The sequence below is a fragment of the Nicotiana tabacum genome, chromosome 22 (genome assembly GCF_000715075.1).
Source record: "Nicotiana tabacum cultivar K326 chromosome 22, ASM71507v2, whole genome shotgun sequence".
Classification (NCBI taxonomy): domain Eukaryota; kingdom Viridiplantae; phylum Streptophyta; class Magnoliopsida; order Solanales; family Solanaceae; genus Nicotiana; species Nicotiana tabacum.
Window position 1 is genome coordinate 181,512,809 of NC_134101.1, and position 21,359 is coordinate 181,534,167.

A 21,359-nucleotide genomic window follows, 5' to 3' on the forward strand; every position below is an offset into this window, starting at 1 on the left:
ATTTTTCTATAACTTGGGAAATTTCCTTAACCAACATTTATGATTTACATATATCATCTTTTACTTTGAAGCTTAATTATGTGTTGTATATTACTTAAAACGTTTCTCCTTATACGTTCAATTTCTCACGTATAAAGCGTACACAAGTTCTAGTTACAATGCCAACCAAGTTTTAGTGCCAAACCACCAGTTTTATTATGGAACTTTTATCTAGTTAAAGTTATTTCTGAACTTCTTTTGGCATCAGCCATTTCATTCCACACATTGCTTTTAACTGAACAAGAATCACCCGAGCTTTACGAAGAAAAATCACAGCTATACAATAGGTTCTAAAAGCATTACTTTTCCAAAAGAATGCTTATATAGGGTGGCTGTAATGGTAAAAGGGCAAAACTTACATGACATAGACACATTAAAAGTAATCATTAAGGCGATGACTAATCTCGCTTGACACTGACTGATCACTTGAATAGACTGAGACTGATTGACCCACATCTATAGGCATATCCTTAATGCTCTCAATCATCAATTATAAGAAAATGTTTTTATTGCTCCACAATGATCTTGCCTGTGGCATGTCCATCAATCATCTTGGCCCAAGCATCTTGTGCCTTGCTTAGTGGATGTTTGGAGTCAACCACAGTCTTAAACTTCCCTTCCTTCACCAACCTAACAAGCAAGTTCAGTTCCTTATCTCCTTTTGGAATCAAAATAAATGGCAGCAACTGCTTTTTGGAGAGGGTCAGTTTCTGGAATACATAGGTGCATATTGCACTAGGTCCAGGAGTCAGATCAATGACCTTACCACTCTCACTCAAATTAGGCTCAAATGTTGACCAGGGAATGTATTTAGCACAGTGAACCACTGCATCATATTTCTGTCCTGATGGACTCTTAAGAGCTGCACCTTCTGGTGTCTTGTAATCAAGAACCTCATCTGCTCCTAAGCTCTTTACGAAATCAATGTTACGAGCTCCACATGTCCCTGTAACATGAGTATTACCTAGCTTTGCCAATTGAACAGCATAGTGTCCAACACCACCCGAGGCAGCCGTGACAAGAATGTTCATACGCGGTCCACTTCCATCTAATTTGATTCCAGCAACATCAACAAGGGCCTTGTGTGCTGTAAGAGCAGCAATTGGAAGACATGCACCTTCAGCAGCCGATACATTTTCTGGTCTTGGAACAGCGAAGCTCTCCTTTGCGACTGCATACTCAGCCAATCCACCTCCTATCTGTTATCAAGCACATGAGCATATTTATGTTACAACTATTATACAAGAGTTTTTATATTTGGTGCACTGACAGTGCAAAGAATTTTTGCGCTATCAAGTTAAGTTGGTTCACAACAACAGGCAACTCGCAGACTGATATGGTAAACTGAAGAAATAGTATAATATCTGCAATAACTAGTTAAATTGCATTGATAATATATTCTTTAGACCATCAACATATATAACTTAAACTCATCATATTGAGGCAAAAAGATCAAGTTGATGAGGTTACTTTCTAATAATGGTAGCAGAGACCAAAATAAAATAAGATACAGAGACAATTGTTTTTGTGACTTGTGTGTAAATTTAAAGCCTAGCAGGTGCATAAATATGCAAGACTAACATAATGAAAACAAGTCAAAACGAAAAGTAATTAGACTTACAAGAAGATTAAGAATAGCCACAACTTTGTCACCAGCCTTGAATTTTACAACACTAGATCCAACCTCTACAACCTCCCCTGCTACATCAGTACCTGCTCCTCACAAAAGTGCAGTATTAAAAGTGTATAATATAAAGTAGAAGACTATAAACGATGAGCTAGAAAGGGGTTAGGACCTTAATTTTGGATTCTGAATAAAGGATCAGATGTGATAGATTATTGCAATTACCAGGTATAACAGGAAATTTGCGAGTAACAAAAGGACGATTGACACCGTTCTGAAATCTCAAGTCTAAAGGATTTAAACTTGTAGCCTCCAACTTTAACAAGACCTCATCTTTGTCTGGAGTAGGCACTGGAACTTCAACATGCTGCAACAAGCAATATATGTGCATCAATCAGTAATTTGGCTACATGAAGCAACCTTGCTTTGTATTACACGGATCATAATTTGTCTTGATGCACCCCTGTGGAATGAGTTAACGCGATACACCAAAAAATTACATTTACTATATAAATACTTAATACACACCAGATACGTAATCCTTCCCGGTTTCATGTAACATAGGCCTTATTCATGACACTTGCATAAAATAGAAGTTAAAATTCTTATGCTCCAGTTAACGGTCATAGAATTTGTTCTCACAGTGCAAAGAATAAAATTTATACTATAAGAGAACTACATGTAGTCGTCCATAAGAAGTGGGACTAGTAACCTAGAAAATAAGATATATTACCTACTTAACATAGACTGATATGCTTAAATTTTTTTCTCTATTGCCAATATATACGAGATAAATCCTTAATTGTACATAGAGAGTTTCCATCCAAAAGAATGGAGAGAAAGTACCTTCAAGCCAACAGCTCCACCTCCATAAGAGTCGTACTGCACCGTGCGCATTAGCTTCACTGCCATGCCAGTTACTATTTCACCATTCACTAATTTCACTTCATTGTCCTATTTCTTCAGCGGCAGTATTTAAAATGATTGAGGACGACTATTAAGCAATATTTTGCATTTAAATGTTTGAAAATTGGTGCTAGTCATCGTTTCCTCCTTCCGTGTATATATAGTCAACCGTGTATATATAGTCGTTGGCATATCCATTGTCACTAGTTAAAAAACTAAGGTCGAAAATTGAAATTGCTTTGAATCATGGAAATAGTCAATTGTTGCCTTGTTGGAATGGTGTACCTTGATTGCGAAGAGATCATATAGTGGATTGTCAACCGTTTGAATCCATTCTCTTGAAGATCAAGTTGTGTATTCAAATGTAATAAGCAAAATAAACATATTAAAATTGAAGAAAGCAGCTGTATTTCATCTTGGACCATTTGGGCCTATTCAAACAAAATTGTCATTTCCTAGGGAACTCACCTTTCTCTAGAGTCGAAGCGAGAACGTTATGATCGGAAGAACATCGCGTGTTATTATTGATCATTCTTTCAAACAGGGAAAAGTAAAGCTTTTTATTCAGAGAATTGCACACTAAAGCTGACTGGACTTTAACCAGTGAGAAGTTTGAACAATAATTTGATGTACTCTTAATGGTAAAATTTCAATAACGGTTTGAGAATATTACTACAAAATTTTAATGCCAGTTCGAATAGAGTTTAACCTCATCCTCTTGGAGATTAGCCTTTTGTTTTTTGGACAAGCTTCTCGGAGATTGGCTAATTCCACTTGTTTTGAAAGCGGGAACTCTGAGTTATGTCAAGCTTTTGATCTACTTGTGTTTACCCCATCTACTGCAGAGGGTTCTTTTACTGATCTGGGTGCACCTCATGCTTAGACAGGATGGTTTTTCTATAACTTGAGTAATTTCCTCAATCAACATTTGGATTTATCATCTTTTACTTTGAAGCTTAATTATGTGCGCTTTATATTTACTGAAAACTTTTCTTCTTAATGGTAATGCTAATCTATGTTCAATTTCATGTATAAAGCGTATTCAGATAACCTCGTTTTAACCTCAAACTACCAGTTTTACTTCTGGATTTTTAGCCTGTCGAAGTTATTTCTTAACTTTTTCTGGTATTGCACCATCAGGCATCAGCCATTTCATTTTACACATTGCTCTAAAACCACCCGCATTTTATAATGAAAGGCTACAGCTATACTATAGGGTCTAAGGCATTACCTTCCCGAAAGAATGCTTATACATAGTGGCTGTAAAGGTAAAAAAACCAAAAATTACGTTACAATACATTAAGTGGTAGGCACATTACAGACACAATCATTGAGGCGATTTCCAATCTTGCTGATTACTTCGAATAGATTCAGATTGATTGATCTACATCTATTGGCGTAATCCTTAATGCTCTGAATGCTCAGTGAGACACCAATATTGCCACATTTAGATCGACTGAAAGACAATAATTTTATATCTCCACAATGATCTTCCCCGTGGCATGTCCATCAAGGCTCTTGGCCCAAGCATCTTGCGCCTTGCTTAGAGGATGCTTGGAGTCAAATACAGTCTTAAGCTTCCCTTCCTTTACCAACCGGACAAGCAACTTCAGTTCCTTATCTCCTTTAGGAATCAAAATCAATGGCAGCAACTGCTTTTTGGAGAAGGTCAATTTTTTCAATACATAGGTGCACATTGAACTAGGCCCGGGAGTCAGATCAATGACCCTGCCTGTGTCACTCAAATTAGGCTCAAATGTTGACCAGGAAATTCCTCTAGCACAGTGAACCACTACATCATATTTGTGGCCTGATGGACTCTTAAGAGCTGCTCCTTCTGGCGTCGTGTAGTCAAGAACGTCATCTGCTCCCAAACTCTTTACGAAATCAATGTTACGAGCTCCACATGTCCCTGTAACATGAGTATTACCTAGCTTTGCCAATTGAACAGCATAGTGTCCAACACCACCCGAGGCAGCCGTGACAAGAATGTTCATACGCGGTCCACTTCCGTCTAGTTTGAGTCCAGCAACATCAACAAGGGCCTTGTGTGCTGTAAGAGCAGCAATTGGAAGTCCTGCACCTTCAGCAGCCGATACCTCTTCTGGCCTTGGAACAGTCAAGCTCTCCTTTGCAACTGCATACTCGGCCAATCCGCCTCCAATCTGTTTTTAAGCACACGAATTTTTTTATGTTTTGTGCATTGACATTTTAAAGAATGTTTCACTATCAAATTAAGCTGACCTAGAATAATATGGTAGCCTGAAAAATAGTGTAATAACTTGCAATACCCGGTTAAATTGCACTAGTGTAGTGTAATAATTCTTTACACTTAACTCATCATGTTAAAGCAAAAAGAAACACTAAAAACAATGCAAGGGAAACACTCAAAAGGGATGGGAATCGGACTTACAAGTGTATTAAGAAGTGCCACAACTTTGTCACCAGCCTTAAATTTTACAACATTGGGTCCAACTTGTACAACCTCCCCTGCTACATCAGTACCTGCACTTCATTATGTCAGTTTTAAAAGTGCATATTGTCCTCATTTTGTATTCTGATGAAGAGATTATATGTCATAAATTAATAAATTATTGAACTTACCAGGTATTACGGGAAATTTGCGAGGAATAAAAGGACGAGCCACACCTTTCTGAAATCTCAAGTCTAATGGATTTAAGCTTGTTGCTTCCAACTTTAGCAACACCTCATCCTTGCCTGGAGTAGGCACTGGAACTTCAACATGCTGCAACAGGCAATACATGTGCATCAATCAAAATTTGGATATTTCGTCACTGTACAAATACTTACACACCCAAATATGTACCCCTTCCGGGGTCCGTGTAACATAGGCTTTATTCATGTCATCATAAAATGGAAATCGAAATTTTTATGCTTGAGTTACAAATAATATAAAGGGCTTATGGTGACGTAGGGTAGCAAGGTTTTGATGAAATAATTAAAGTACGCGCAAGTTGACCGAACAACATCGTCTAAAATAATAATAATAATAATCATATACAGGGAGTTTCCATTCAAAAGAAATGTAGAGCAAATACCTTCAAGCCAGCAGCCCCGCCTCCATAAGAATCGTACTGGACTGCGCGCATTAACTCAGCCATGATTGCTAATTCTTCATTCAAACTAATTTAACTTCGCCATCCTACTACTTCAGAAGCAGTATTTAAACTGAGATTGGGAACTAACGCATGTTGAAAAGTGGTGCTAGTTAGTGTTTCCTACCAACGTTGAAGCAAATATTCTAAGTCTTCAATTGTTGAAAAGTCGTGATAGTCAGAGTTTCCTCCTTTCCTACTACTTGCCTAGGTGAATAGTCCTCCTTTAGAGTCGTGGCATAACGATTATCACTTGTTACAAAACTAGTTTACTGTATTGACTAGTCGAAATATCACTTGTTGCCATGTTGGAGTTTTGTACCTTGAGTATTAATGATTGAGAAGAGATCATATTATGGATTCTCAACAAATCTAATCCATTTTCTTGAAGATCATCATGATGTATACAAACGCAGGCATACAGACAAATCTAAACAAAATAAACATATTAATTAAGATTGAATAAAGCATTTGTATTTCATTTATTTCACTGTTGGATCGCTTTGGGCCTATTTGAACAAAAAAATGACATTATCTTAACTACATGTTTTTACCATTTCTAATCAATCTTGTGAGTGATTTAGAAGAAGATCATGTCGATAGCAAATTCTATGCACCCTGTGCAGCTTATTGTATTGTATAGGATATGTTGAGCCTCTTAACGTGGCCTAGGACTAAACGGTAGTTGAATAAGTGGTAGAGTAAGTGGCAGAGTTCCGTAGGCTTAAACGCTCCATTGAACCATGTGGTCCATACCCAGTAGAAAATAAAACAAAAAGGAAACAAAAAGAAAGGAGAAATGATGGCAAAACAAGTCTTCGAGTTGGCAACCAATTAGCTCTGAAAATTGCATAGTGCAAATTGCAGATTGAAATTGGTTAATATGGGCGGCTATTCTTTCAATTCAAGGGGAGCTTCGACTCTCATTTCTGACCCACCAATTTCATAGAAACATATCTGAGAGTTAAAATCGGACCGATTTTATGATTGTTATGACATTTCACGGCTCGTCTTCAGAAGGTTCGAGGCACAACTAGAGGTTCGACCTCGAGGGTTCCCAATGACCAACCTCAGGGCAACGTAAATCGATGACTATCTTGGATAAGCGGGAAGTTCCCAAGGAACGTACTCAAAGCTGACAACACCTGCAAACATAGTATAAGTCCGTATCGTGACATTAAATAGCTGTACCAACTGCGTATCTTTGTAATAAATACATGTGTACTATGTTGAGATTCCCCCTCCTATATAAAGGGGACCCTTATCATTTTTCGCACACATGATATTCAATACAAGAACATTCTCTGCTCTCTAACTTAAACATTCTCCATTGTCTCTACTTTGATTTATTGCTTACATTTATTGCGTTTCAATGATTGTTCTTCATTTATTGTTCATCATTGATCATAAAGAGCCATCATCAAGGCTCTCAGAACTGTTAGTCCTTCATCGGTCAGCCCTAGTCTAGCGTATAGCTCGACCTCGAGGCCCGACGTAGGCTAGCTCGAGGCCCCGATTCCTTGCCATTCGGTTTGCATAACATATTATCTTCAAGCTCTTATCTCTTTTTCTCAGCTCACACTTAGTATCTATTGCTTAACAACTGGTACTAAAATAGATCATGTATTTTTAGAACCATAAAATCAAATCTAATTGTAATTGCCATTTTCAAGGTAAACAGTTTGGCGTCCACCGCGGGGCTAAAAATAATAGTGATTATTTTAGTGCTGGTTTACTGAAAACGCAAGTTACTCTTCACACTTTTTCTTGTTCAAGAATCTTTGATTTCAGGTCAAAATGTCTGACTCAGTGAATGCACATGAAAACAACGGTCCTGAGGACCATGAAGAGAATGGTGTAGCTATTTCAGGCACCGGCGTACTGCTGCAAAACCCTGAAGACGCAACAGAGCCAATCCCTGCGGGTGTGGGCGCACGCAATGCCCAACACGTCGATATAAGATCCTACAGTAACGAGAGTGTACGCCAAGAAGACCAATAAGAAGCTCAGAGAACCCCAGATCAAGAGGAGCGATAGGTTAGCCTTCATGTTATTTTTGAAATGTTGCAGGTACAATAGCTGGTGATCACTCAACTGCAAAGCCACCAAAAACTCCAAACACAGCAACGCCGAAAATGGCTCCTCGAGCTGAATAGGTATCAGAGAGATCGAGGAACAACGGGTCAGCAACCGACCCCGCTATTATGAAGCTGCTCGAGGACCTCACAAAGAGGATTGAGTAGGGTGAAAGGAAGATAGAAGCCAATGACAAAAAGGCGGAGACCTACAATTCAAGGGTCAATCAGATCCCGGGTGCACCTCCAATTCTGAAGGGTGTAGATTTAAAGAAATTCGTACAAAAGCCATTCCTATCGAGTGCTGCTCCAAAGCCCATCCCGAAGAAATTCAGAATGCCCGATCTCCCGAAGTACTACGGAACCTCGAACCCCAACGAGCACATCACTACTTATTTGTGCTGTAATGGGAAATGACTTGAAGGACGACGAGATTTTTTTTTGGCAATCCGTTAGGCAAGCGCCTAGGGCTAGTTTTTTATTAATAACATAAAAGAAAAATACAACAATTAGGAAAAGTAGAAATAAGGGGGGACAATAGCACCGGTATTGTTACCCATATAATACAAACCAGGCTAAACCTTACCTTACTAATCCTATTGAGGCAAAAAAAGGCCTCACCTACTAACAAGCATGTAAAAAATAAGAACTGGAGAGTACCAAATATTCAATGATCATCACAGAGTTTATAACAAACTCTGTGATGATATTACAAATGATAATACTTATAAAATGATAAAATAGAATGTAGTAGGAATTAAAATCTTGTCCCTTCTTTTCCAAACTTGTAAAATCTTCAATTTGTAATTCTTTGTTGTTTTCCTCACCCGTGTTCAAAATGTATTTAAAAATCATCATTTTTTTTGAACGGTTGGACCTCGTTGATGTAGTTGGGGCAGCCTTCTTTTGTTTGGCAACTCTCATTGGAGGTCGCCTAACATTTAAAAAATCACTAACCTTCTCGTCCCAACTATTTTCCCTTGTATGAGTCTTCTTACCTTTGCCGCTATGCATTGGTGATAAATCACCTTGTATTACTGCATGTCCACGACATTCTTGCAATATTTCATCTTCCTCTCCTTCTTCATAAATGTCCCTTCTAAAGTTTACTGTATTTGGCAGGTTTTGGGTAGTGTTTTGAGTCATCAGTACATTTGCATCTTGTGCCTTTGTCATGACTGTCTTGTATTGATGTTGTTGAACCCTTTGCACATTATTTCTAACCTTGCTCGGCTGTTTAGTGCTGTAAACTTGAGATGGAGTTAACAAATTAAGAGGATTAGAAGTTACCAATGCGTCCAGAAGCTTTCTATCCTCCAAAGATATAGTTGGAGTGGTTGTAACAATTTGTTGAAGTTCTTTCGCAAATTGAATTTGCTGCTTAGCTGTTGCATTCAACTGTTGCTGCTGTTGTCCAGTCTGATTTATTACTGGAAGAGTACCAGTTGTACTACTCGACATGGTCTGTTGCTGCCCAGGCGGATTAGATGTTGTAAATTCTTGCAACCTTGTTCCATTTGTCTTCACACCGTTGTGGTGATCACTTTCTTTCCTTGTTTTGGATATATCCTCACCCTCCATATGTTCAACATTGTCATGTTCATCTCCAGTATCCCTTGACTTCTTCCCCTGCCCTTGAACTCTATTGACACTTTGTTCTTGTCCATCTTGCTCCTGATCCTCGGTTGGACCTTCTTCTTCACTTTCAAACCCAAACTCTCCTTCATCTGACTCTTCCTCAGTTTGAGCACACCATACTTTTCTAGTACCCTGCTGTATTCTCTCATCAGATTTTTTCAGCTCTCCTATTGCATTAGTATCAACTGTTTGCGACGGGATTTCTTGACACGATTGATTGGTAGTAACACGTTGTCCAAAATTCTTGTTAACCCACTTTGATGTGGATTCCTTATGTAGAGCTGCCTCATTCCTCACACTGCCTTTATTACCTTCTTGTGATATCCCATTCCCAGCAGTTGTTGGATTGAACCTTGGAGCTGCTGGATTTAGTGTTTTACCAGTACGAACAGAACTAGGCCTTGGACTTCGATCATTACCTTTTGCAACTAACATCAACTTATTATTATCCAGCTTATCTCCCCCCTTAGTCTGATCCACACCAGCCATATCATCAATATGAGTTTGCCTTTGCAGCATATTAGCATCCTCATGTCCCTCTTCCTGAAGTTCCAACAATGCAAATTTGTTTCCCAGCTGCACCTGCTGCCTTTCATCTTGATTAACTGGGACTATTTCTTTTCCAGTAGTTTCTTGATCATTCTTCTGAGTAACAGCCTTATTAGTGCGATTATCTCGCACCTCTTTCCATTGTTCCTTTCCATTTCCATTCACGTTACCCACAACTTTACCACTTGACAAAATTAGCAGAGGTCCATTTTTGTTCGAAACAGTAGCCAAATTACCCTGTTTCTCAGAAACAAAGTCCTTATTGGCTTGAACCACAGCTTCATCAGTACCCTGTTTCTCGTCTGATTTGTGTTCCATTAAATTTGGATATAGCCTCCAGCACTCTATCATATCATGGGCCTGCAATTTGCATTCCTTGCAATATTTTGGCATGAACTCATATTGGATTTTCACCCATTCAGTTCTCGCAACTCCAGTAGCCTCATTCTCGATGTCCATACGCACTCTCTTCGGCAAATCTGCTTGTAGGTCAACAGGTACCTTCACTCTAGCACAACTAGGCCTTGTTTTGTTTATGGTTGCCAAATCCAATTGTTGTGGTTTTCCAATAGCAGAGGCTAGAGAAAACAAACATTCTTTCACAAAGTATGTGGGCAGTAAATGTGGAAATGAAATCCATGCCATCGCCATAGGTGTTTCTTCTCCAATTTTGAAATTTTTATCATAAATGAGCTGTCTCATTTGGTATTCATAACCATCTTTTGCCTTAATATAGTAGGTGCTTTTTGACGTGATTTTCTGAAAATCCTCCCTCAAAGTTAGACGAATCAGTACATGTTTGTCTCTCAAAAATTTGATATTACAATCACCTTTAATACCACATTGTACAGGGATTAATCGACGCAATTCTTGGAGATCTGGCCATCCGTAAGAGAACTTACCTAGCACAGCATACTGTAGACCTTCAATAATATTCATTCTATCCACCTCTGATTCTGTAAACTTGACAAAAGGTTGTCCATGTAAGAAAGTAGCTGGTTTGAAAGGAATTGGCTCAACTGATGCAGCTTTCTCGTTCATCTGGTTGTTGATTGTTGATGGTTTCGACAATCTGCTATAATCTAATGGTTGGTTGTTGTTATTTGTTGCTGGATTTGATGGATCAAAGATTGTTGATGGCTGACCAGCCATAGATGAAGGCTGGTCGCCGGCCATTATGGCTATTGAGCTCAGATCACCAGTTTTTTCCGCGATGAACAGTAGCGCGATCTACTGTTTCATTCACTGTTTGGGCACTGTAGCATTACTATTTGGAACTGTTTTCTGGCCTTTGTAATGATTTAGTGCTTGTCCCTACTTGGATTGAGTTTTGACTCGTAAGCAGTCGATTTCAAAATGCAATTTCAACATCTCTTATTGGACGACGAGATTGAATCCGTCCTGTTGAAAAAATTCGGAGAAACACTTTCAAAAGGGGCCATGATGTGGTATCACAACCTATCCCTGAATTCAATAGACTCATTTGCCATGCTGGCAGATTCTTCATAAAGGCACATGCCGGTGCCATCAAGGTTGCTACAAGAAAATCCGACATCTTCAAAATCAAACAGAGAGAAAACGAGATGCTACGGGAGTTTGTATCTTGCTTTCAAATGGAGCGAATGAAATTACTATCGGTCTCCGATGACTGGGCAGTGCAGGCCTTCACCCAAGATTTGAATGAAGGAAGTTCGATAACTTCGAAGCAGTTAAAGTAGAACTTGGTTGAATATCTTGCCGTGACTTGGGCAGATGTCCACAACCGGTATCAATCAAAGATTAGGGTCGAGGACAACCAACTAGGAGCCCCTCGGGCTCAGTATATCATAGCAGGCTCCTGGCAAAGGAGCTAAAACCAAACAAGGAAAGGTAGCAGCCGTACCTTGAATATCGACGAAATGCCTCAAGGCGTAGTATACCCCGAAACAACCGAAGGACAGACCGAGGTCAGAATCCTCGGGGACTCGTGAGCAGAGTCGGTTTCGACAGGAATGTAGGACTGGTGGAAGCGCCCCAATTTTCTAAGTACAATTTCAATGTTGATGTGTCGGACATCGTATCGGCCATAGGTAAAATCAAAGACACCAGGTGGCCAAGGCCCGTACTTTAAGATCCGTCGCAAAGGAACCCTAACCTGGTGTGTGCGAATTTTACGGCACACACGATCATATGACCGAAGACTGCAGACACCTCTGAGAAGAAGTAGCTAGACTAATCAACAAAGGGCACCTCCGAGAGTTCCTCAACGACTGATCCAAAAATCAATTTCGGGAAAGAGAGGCGAACAGAAAAAATAAAACAAAAGAGCCACAACATGTCATCCACATGATCGTTGGAGAAATCGACCACCCACATGAACCCATTGTCTAACAAACAAAAATATCCTCACCAGGGAAAAGCGGACTCGAGGTTACATACCCGAGGACGCTCTCACATTTAGCAACGAGGACATTGAGACCCTGTCTCAGCCTCATAACGACGCATTGGTAATTTCTTTTCTTGTGAATACATTTTAAATTAAATGTGTACTTGTGGATCCAGGTAGCTCGGCCAACATTATCAAGTCGAGGGTGGTGGAGCAGCTCGGACTGCTCGACCGGATCATGCCCGCCTCTCGAGTCCTCAACGGATTCAACATGGAAAGCGAGACAATGAAAGGAGAAATCACCCTCCCAATCAATGTGACGGGCACAACCCAAAATACCAAGTTTCATGTCATCAAAGGAGACATGAGGTACAATGCTTGCTCAGAAGGCCATGGATACACTGCATAAGAGCAGTACCATCAACCCTTCATCAAATGATGAAATTTCCAACAAAGGACGGAATAAAAAAGTATACGGAGAGCAGCATGTAGCAAGAGAGATGTTCGCGGTGCATGACGTAGCACCAACATCGATCCCTTCGACATCGAAAGAGCCAAAAGATAAACAAACAACGAAGTAGAAATCGCAAGATATACTCTCGGTTGCACCCGAGCGAATGAGCAAAGGACCGTACCACGTCCCCGGAGCAAGTAGTTGAAGAATATCGAGGGTCGAAGTGACATAACTGCTAAGGTATAACCATCTCCCTTTTTATTTACGCCTTACACTAATCTATATGCAGGTGTCTGGTTGAAAAAATCGAAGCACCTTCCAGCTTGAATGCCTTGGGTTTTAAAGCATGCGTTGCACTCTTTTTCTTCAATCGGATTTTATCCCAAAAAGGGTTTTACCGGCAAGGTTTTTAACGAGGCAACATCTACATTCTACCTAAGGAGAACTTAACGAGTATTCAAGGCTCCTCTTCAATCAACCTCGAATACTGGGGGGGGCATCCCCCGGGGAGATCACCTCCCCGGTGAAATCAAGATAAGCAAAAGAGGGCCTCGATAGACAAATGATGTATCGGGCCAAACGGTCAAATGAACCGTGTCCGCATAGAATAATCGAACCTTCGACGACGAAAACATGTATACTTGTACCAAGTGATCAAAGGAATATCTTTTTTAAGCTTCAAAGAAGTTTTCCATTTCTACAAGCAATGGCCCAAGGGCCAAAAATTTCCCAAAAACTCAGAAACTGACATAAAAAAAACTCGAATCCGTAAGACCTCCGGGCCGGAAGCTTCGAGCTCGTAAGCCCTCAATGAGACAACATCAAGCTTGCAAAGAACGACTCCAGAGCCAAAAACTTTCAATGTCTCGGGGACTGTCACCCCAGTTATCAAAAACTCGAGCCCATAAGACCCCGAGCGGGCAACCTCGAGCTCAAAAGCCCTCCATATGGCGATGCCCAACATTGTTAGACCTCCATGAGGCATTATCAACAATGTAAGCCCTCTATGAGGCATCTTCAATGCTATAAGACCTTCGGGTATGCCCAAATCTGTAAGACCTCAAGCCAGGCATGATTTATACTTGTACCAAGTAACCTATCTGTAAGACCTCAAGTAAGGCATGTTCAAAATTGTAAGACCTTACAAAAGGCATAATCCCAATCTTAAAGTCAAGGCTATATATTCAAACTTGTAAGACCCCTAAAAAGGCATACCCTTGATATAGACGCCGAGGCTACCTCACTCAGGGACTAAAAGGCTACGACCAAACACAATGACTCCGGTAACAAGGCTCCGGCCAAACTAACGCGACTCGGGGATGCCCGACCGTCGCCATGAAATCACAAGCCTTCAATTACTCCGAAATACTTTGAAAAGAACTGGTTAACCAGGCTACCCTCAGCATAAGCAGAAGAGCTTCGATCATATCAGCTCCAAACAAAAAAAGGCTTCAAAACAATTCATCCATCGAGCAAAACCTCCTGAGTTGCTCATCTATCATCATATAACGGCTCATAATCGAGGTTCATATCGAACCGTCGAAGAGCTGGACAAACATAAAAACTTCAACGAGGGAAAAATAAAGCCTATACTAGAGGTCATGCCGACTCTACACATAAGATCCACTATCGCCAGCTTAAATTAAAAGGTCGTACTGACCCAATGCGTAAGAGCCACTAACGCCAGCTTAAATTAAAAGGTCGTATCGAGCCAATGCGTAAGAGCCACTATCACCAGCTTAAATTAAAAGATCGTACCGAACTAATGCGTAAGAGCCACTGTCGCCAACTTAAATCAAAAGGTCGTACAGACCCAATGCGTAAGAGCCATTGTCGCCAGCTTAGATTAGAGGTCGTACCGACCAAATGTGCAAAAGCCTATGGGCCAGCCTAACAAGCCTCAGGGCCGATTTGTAAACCTAAGGGTTTTTACTCGAAGGCCAATTCATCTGGCTAATCATTGACAAATGTCAAAACTCAAGACAAATAAAGACATACACAAGAAAATATAAATTCATGGAAGGAGAAAACCGAAAGGTTTCTTTATATATGTATATATGAAATAATGCAAGGCTACATTTGCAATGATCTCTGAGAGCCCTATACATAGAATCAAAAAAGAATAGCCTATTCTACTTTCCCTTCGGGGATTGCGGCCCCGTCGGCCTCTCCCTCATTATCTTCGGCATCAGAACTAGCGTCGTATTCATCCACCTTGGCCTTCTCAATCTCTTCTGAGAGATCGAAGCCCATAGCATGGATTTCCTCGAGGGTTTCCCTCCGAGATTTGCACCGGGCATACTCGTTGCTTCTGCTCTCCCGATTAGAAGCTCCTCTCAACTCAGCTCAAGCGTGGCATCATCTTTTAAATAGACGGCCACTTTCTTATAAACCTTAGCTCGAATCTCTTCAGCTTCAACCCGGGCATCCCCAACCTCGGCCTTCATCTTCAAAAGGTCAGACTCGAGCCTTGCAATCCTACTCGTCTGGACCGTGCTGTTTTCACGAGCATTCCGGAGTTGCACCCCGAGGGAAGAAGCCTTGGCCAAAGCATTCTTCTTGGCCGCAATATGGGCATCTATCTGAGCCTTTAGCTCATTACACTCACACTTGGCCTGGCCAACCTCGCCCCAAAGGCATTCCAGGTCCTCCGTCTTTCTCTACAACTGAAGTATCAAAATATTAATCTCTGAGGATAGAAGAAGAAACATGCATTCCCTCGGAGCAAAGGTTACCTGTTTCTCGAGGCGGCTTTCATAGTTTAGGCTTTGATTCGCCTAGTACCGAAGGTGACTCAATTCCTTTCCCCTTTTATCACAAAGAAGCCAGAGGGATTTCTCCCCGTCCAAGGCTTTCCTCAACTTGGCTTCACATTTGAGCAACTCGGACTTGAGCTTTTCAAAGGCCTATGAAAAAGAATCCCAGTGAGTAAATGAAAATGTAAAACCAAAAATCCAACAAAATCAATCAAAACTCACCATAGAACAGAGCTGCTGAGCCTTCTCAAAGGTTGATTGTGCATCTACTGGCCTGGTCTCATTGGCCCCAGTCGAACCGCACTCGGTGGGGATATGATCGTTGAGACCCCGCTTGATTTATGCGGCGACAAAAAATCTTTATCCCTCAAAGAACTTTCGACGGGGAGAAGAAGATGGCGGCGGAAAATCTTTATCCCTCAAAGTACCTTCGACGGGAGAAGAAGGTGGTAGCAGAAAATCTTAATCCCTCGAAGTACCTTCGACGGGAGAAGAAGAAAGAGACAAAGGAGGAACCATTGTTCCGATTCTAGAAGCCTCGTGTACCGCAGGCTCAGCTGATACATCTTCTTTGAACCTCCGAACAGGGCTTGCCTCGCTATGAGCGCCCTTATCCTTCGAGGATTCCTTCCTTTTGTTATCTTTCTTCGGCTTTGAAGCTGGTGATCCTTCCTCATCTTTGAGGGGGCACGATCTCATCTCAAAAAATTCTCCAATGCCTGCGGTGACGGAGTTAATACATATAAAAAAAGTACCTTTCAAAGGAAATAAACCACACAGCACGTACCGTGGTGTTTGGCCTCCCATATGCCTTTGGACAGATCTCGCCACTTATGCTCATCGTAAATCGAGTAAGCTTCCAATTTCCGATCCAATCCGCTAGGTCGGGGACCTCGTATGGCAGCCACGGGATTGCTATAGAGAAGGGAGGAAAACATCTTTACAGAGTCTGCCTCCACAACAAACAAAATGATAAAAGCACAAGTGTACCACTTACATGTGAAATTCCATTTCTCAGGAAATGGAAGGAACTCTGCAGGGATAATATCGATAGTCCACACTCAGACAAATTGACTCATCCACCCTCGATCCCTGTCTTCTTCATTGCTGGCAACAAAAGGCCAAGTGGATCGATGGTGTAGGGTAATCAGGCCTCGATAATGCTAGGGCCGGTACGATCTAATAAGATGGCTGAGGGTGAACTCGAGCTTGGCTTTATCTGCAAAGTACCTTATCATCAACATATCCTCCAAAACGACGGATGAACATGTGCCAGGGTAACCCGATATCTTCTGCAAAACTTGAGCGCAACTTTATCGAGAGGCCCTAGTGTAAAGGGGTACGTGCATACATTCAAAAACCCCTCTACATGAGCCATGATGCTCTCTTCCATGGAAGGTACCTGCAGTACCACCTTTTCTCCCCATCCGTAGTCTTACCTAACTGCCTCGAGGTGTTCCTCTCCTATTGATGAGATAAACCTCGATACGTGCTCCCGATGGCCCTGAACATTGGACGGTCTCTCTAATGTAAAGTCCCTCCTCGAGACAAAGCATCTCGAGGTTAGTTCACCGGACGCTGGTGGTGTACCACCGATCGAGCGGGAAATAGAGGCGGAACTCTCCTCTTCTTGGTGAACTAATTTTGGTGTAGAAGCCATAACTATAGTGAAACGAGGAAAGGGAAATGAAAACTTACGTGAAAGCTTCGAATTAAAATAGTGAAAGAACTAGCGCAAGGAAGAAAAGCTCCACAAGAAGGATAGTTGATCAAAATAACAAAGTCCTCAAATGAGAGGAAAGCAAGCTCATATATAGAGCAAGCGGCAATTATTCACCCACTCTAAAGGCCAATTAATTCTGACTAGGCCATTATCCCTTTTAGGGAAGTGTATTGGTGGGACCACCTCGGTCACTTCATGACCATGTCATATGAATGATGCCATCACACATCGTTCGAGGGTCCAAAATTCCCATATCGATCTAGCCTCCAGATGGTGCCCGATCTCGAGGATCTCTATTACTATAACTATGGTCTCTAAGGAGCCATCGATATCACTCTGGCCTCTAGATGGTGCCCGATCTCGAGGATCTCTGTCACTACAAATGGGCTCTAAAAAAGAGCTATCAATCTAGCCTCGAGATGGTACCCGATCTCGAGGATCTTGGTTACTCCAAGTATGGGCCCCAAAGAGCCGATGTCGAAATTCAAAGATTAAATTTGCATTAGCACTTGAAAATAAAATTTGAAGACATGAGGCAAAGAAATCTCTTTGCATTTCCAAAAATATATTTACAGAATTTATCCTTACAAAACTCCCCCGAGGAGCCCATACACAAAAGGAAGAGAAGAAGAAGCAGAGAGGACGACGCGAGACTATTACTCACCCTCACTACCATCTGAGTCACTTCTAGAATCCTCATCTGAAGTAGTTGAAGGTGCTGATTCTTCCTCCAAGGTTTTGGCTTTCTCGATCTCAGCAGAGAGATCGACGCCTTCGGTGCTTGCTTCTTCGAAGGCCTGCCTTCTAGCTTGTAGGCGAGCGTAAGCAACGGTCCGAGCCAGCTTCTGCTCGGCCTTCTCGGATATCTCCATAGCTCGATCATTTGCAGTGGCGGCATCTCTCTTATATGAGGACACATCTTAATCGGCCTCATCCTTGGCCACAGATAATGCAGTGACCTCCTCCTAGGCACTTTGAAGAAGACCCTTGATCGAGGCCAGCTCTCCACATAAAAGATTTCTCTCTGAGTCCACGTCTTCATTCTGCCTCTTCAGATAGAGGATCTCCGCGTCCTTGGATGCAACCTCTTCCTGAAGTTGCCCCACCAGGGAATCCTTTTGCCCAATCTACAAAGGTAAAACAAAATAGTGAGAATCAAGTTGCAAGAATAAAGAGATGAACACGAGAATGTCGTGCTACCTGCTCAGCAAAGCTGGTCTATTCCTAGTGGACTCCCTCCAAACTTGCCCGAAGCTCATTTAACTCCTCTTCCTTTTCGGGCAGAGGAAGCCTTCAACTCATTCAGCTTCGAGGGGAGCTACTTGAGCTCCTCCTCACAACACGAGAGCTTATATTGAAGCTTTGAAAAGGCATGGTCATACATTTTCTTGGCTTACAACAAAGGAGTTAGAAAGGCAGGGGCAAAAGTTTGAAGCACAAATGGTATGTCAAGAAAATTACCTGCTTCTGAAGCCTTTCAGCCTCTTTGAGAGCAACGAGGGGTGTCGAGATCTGTGTCCTCATCGACACTGAGGAAGTAGGCCTTGAATGTTTCATCCTCTCCCAGAGAAGTCCTTGCATCGGCAGCACCCTGGTTCTGGGCATCCCTTATTTCCCCCAGAGAACATGAAGGGCCCGATTCAAAGCCTCCCACAGTATCAATTTCTATAAGGGTCTCTTCTCGACCCCGAACAATTTTGAATTTAGGCTCTCCAAGCTCGCCAGCCGAGGAGTGGCCGACACGGACTGCACCATGTCCGACATGAGGCTCGGGGACTGTGTCCAAACCCTCTTCGAGGGTCTCCCCAACACGAATCTGGTCCACATCGTCCGCCCTCGGATACACTCAAATTATACTTTAATAAATAGTGTAAGGCGGTCAGTGTCAAATATAATAACCCAACGAGGTTGGGGTCGAATCCCACAGGGAATAGGTGTGAAAAAGTTACTCAAATAGTATGTTACTTGACTAAAGTCGTTATTTCTATCCGGTTAATGGTAACAAAAGTATGAATTGAGTTTGGTTTGAAGAAATAATTAATTGTGATATTTAGAATGTAAATAGTTCGATTAAAGAAACCAAGGTTGTGTCTCCATTAATGAAGTGTAATGCGATCGGTGTTAATATGATATATTTCTAATGGAAGGTTCTTTTGATATGCAAATGATTTCTAAATGACTACCCAATATCTTCCAATAGTTGGGTAGTATTTCCTCTTTATACTTTTTCCAAATATAAAGAGTTGCAATTAAGAGTAATTAATATATCCCAAATAAAACCCAATTATCCCTAAGCGATTCTATTAAACAAGGTTTAAAGCCTTGAGTCTTTGATATTTACTTCTACCAAATTCCAACCCACTTTCCCAAGCAAAGTAAGAATTTAATAGCACTTGTTAATGTTTGCAACCACCAACAATAAATGAAGAATGAAAAGTAAATAAATATCAACAAACCATTATACATATATTCAATGTTAAACACCCATTAATATAACACCCATTTAAGGTCCACAACTCTAGTATTTAGAGTTAGCTACACATACTAAAATACAAAAGGAAGAGAATATTTAATGCCATAAAGCTTACAAAGTGAAAGATTCTTGAGCCAATAGTTTCCAAAAAAGAGGAATATTAAAGCCTTGTATTGTAGCTTCCAAAATCAGACCATTTACCCCCACAAAACCCCAATAAATCTATTTATAGTGGGTCAAAATTCTGGACAAAAATTGGACAAAAATACCATTTCCGGTTAAATATGCGACCGTATATCTGTCGCATAGCAGACATGCGATCCGCATTCTTGACATGGCCATCGCATATTTTAACCCTAGTTTCCAGGTCTTCACCGCATTCATGGTGTGCGGTCCGCATTGTAGAAATGCGATCGCAGTTTGCGACGCATTTTCTTCCTTCAGTAACCTTCATGTTTAGTTTGCGGTCCATTCTACGGTTCGCAAACAGATTATGCGATCGCAGACTGGACCACATTTCTGGCGTTGAACTTTGCCCAGAAAACTGTTGTGGTTTGCGATTTCATTGTGCAATATGCGGCTCGCATGTTGGATTTGTAATAGCATATCCACATTTGTGATGCCTTTTTGCTCTTTTCTTGTATTTTTGTGGCTTTTTTGAATTCCTTTCCATGCTCTTAAGTCCTTAAACCTCATACACTGCAAAAAACACTAAAATTACATAAGTATAAAAGGAAATTACATCTAAAACAAGCTAAAATCTAAGCAATTAGTATCAAATGTACCGAAATTCTCCGGCACATCAACACCCCCAACTTAAACTCTTGCTTGTCCTCAAGCAACTAAGACAACACTATTCTATTCTAGACTACATCTACAAGATATGAAACAATAGTGATCATGGACGGTGTTTGTTGTTAGTACTACAAGCATGCATCTTCGATTGTTTTACCCTTCCTGAACCATCAATATATACAAGGAAAACTAATCAACTTGTGAAACTTTAAGCCTCAAACAATGTGACAAAATGCTACCCTCAGCTGAGTGCACTTGCATTTGACTCGAAAACTCAACTTTTGTCTAACCTCACAATTTATGTGCCCTCACTAGAAAGAAAGTCCCAAAATCACACTATTTACACTGCCAACAAAAGGGACGAATTCACAAATACACTCACCCTCAAAAAGAGTTTCAAGTGTTACAACATACCATACCATAGGCTTGCCCTTATTTTAATTCATCGCTTTATTCTAAGAACGCTCGGTTGGCAATCCCATAAGGACTTTTTAAGCTTGTAATGTAGGTTTAGGGAAGGGTCGGATAAGCATTTGGGTACAAGTGACTATACCCTCCTTGAACATTAATCACATTTTTCTTTCTTGTGCTCTTTGCTTCTTTTCAAACCACAAAGCCTTCATTTGCATCAACCTTTCCACCATTTAGCCACCTCAACTACCTCTTTTATTCTCTTCAAGGCTCCTTATGTATAAACACTCACAACTCTTATACTTTTTTTTTAACTTGCTTTTGGAGCTTGAGTAGTTTCACATTTTGAGGTACACTTTCCTACGCTCATTGCACAACCTTGCCAATTTTCGGCTTGACACACACCCCCAACTTAGACTTTTAGCCTCATTCTCA

General features: G+C 41.1%; 2 protein-coding genes across 2 annotated transcripts; both read right to left on the minus strand.

Moving 5' to 3' along the window:
- Nucleotides 1-234: 234 nt before the first annotated feature.
- On the minus strand, nt 235-2,699 carry LOC107794055 (chloroplast envelope quinone oxidoreductase homolog). The gene is made up of 4 exons (XM_016616510.2): nt 2,510-2,699; nt 1,889-2,030; nt 1,661-1,752; nt 235-1,238 (listed from the first exon to the last, which is right to left on the minus strand). Exons 1-4 carry the CDS (start codon nt 2,573-2,575, stop codon nt 546-548), a joined length of 993 nt encoding a protein of 330 aa, XP_016471996.1. The 5' UTR covers nt 2,576-2,699; the 3' UTR covers nt 235-545.
- A 1,034-nt stretch (nt 2,700-3,733) lies between these two features.
- LOC107794056 (chloroplast envelope quinone oxidoreductase homolog) lies at nt 3,734-5,861 on the minus strand. The gene is made up of 4 exons (XM_016616511.2): nt 5,629-5,861; nt 5,174-5,315; nt 4,983-5,074; nt 3,734-4,734 (listed from the first exon to the last, which is right to left on the minus strand). The coding sequence occupies exons 1-4, from the start codon at nt 5,689-5,691 to the stop codon at nt 4,042-4,044; spliced, it is 990 nt and encodes a 329-aa protein (XP_016471997.1). The 5' UTR covers nt 5,692-5,861; the 3' UTR covers nt 3,734-4,041.
- Nucleotides 5,862-21,359: the final 15,498 nt, after the last annotated feature.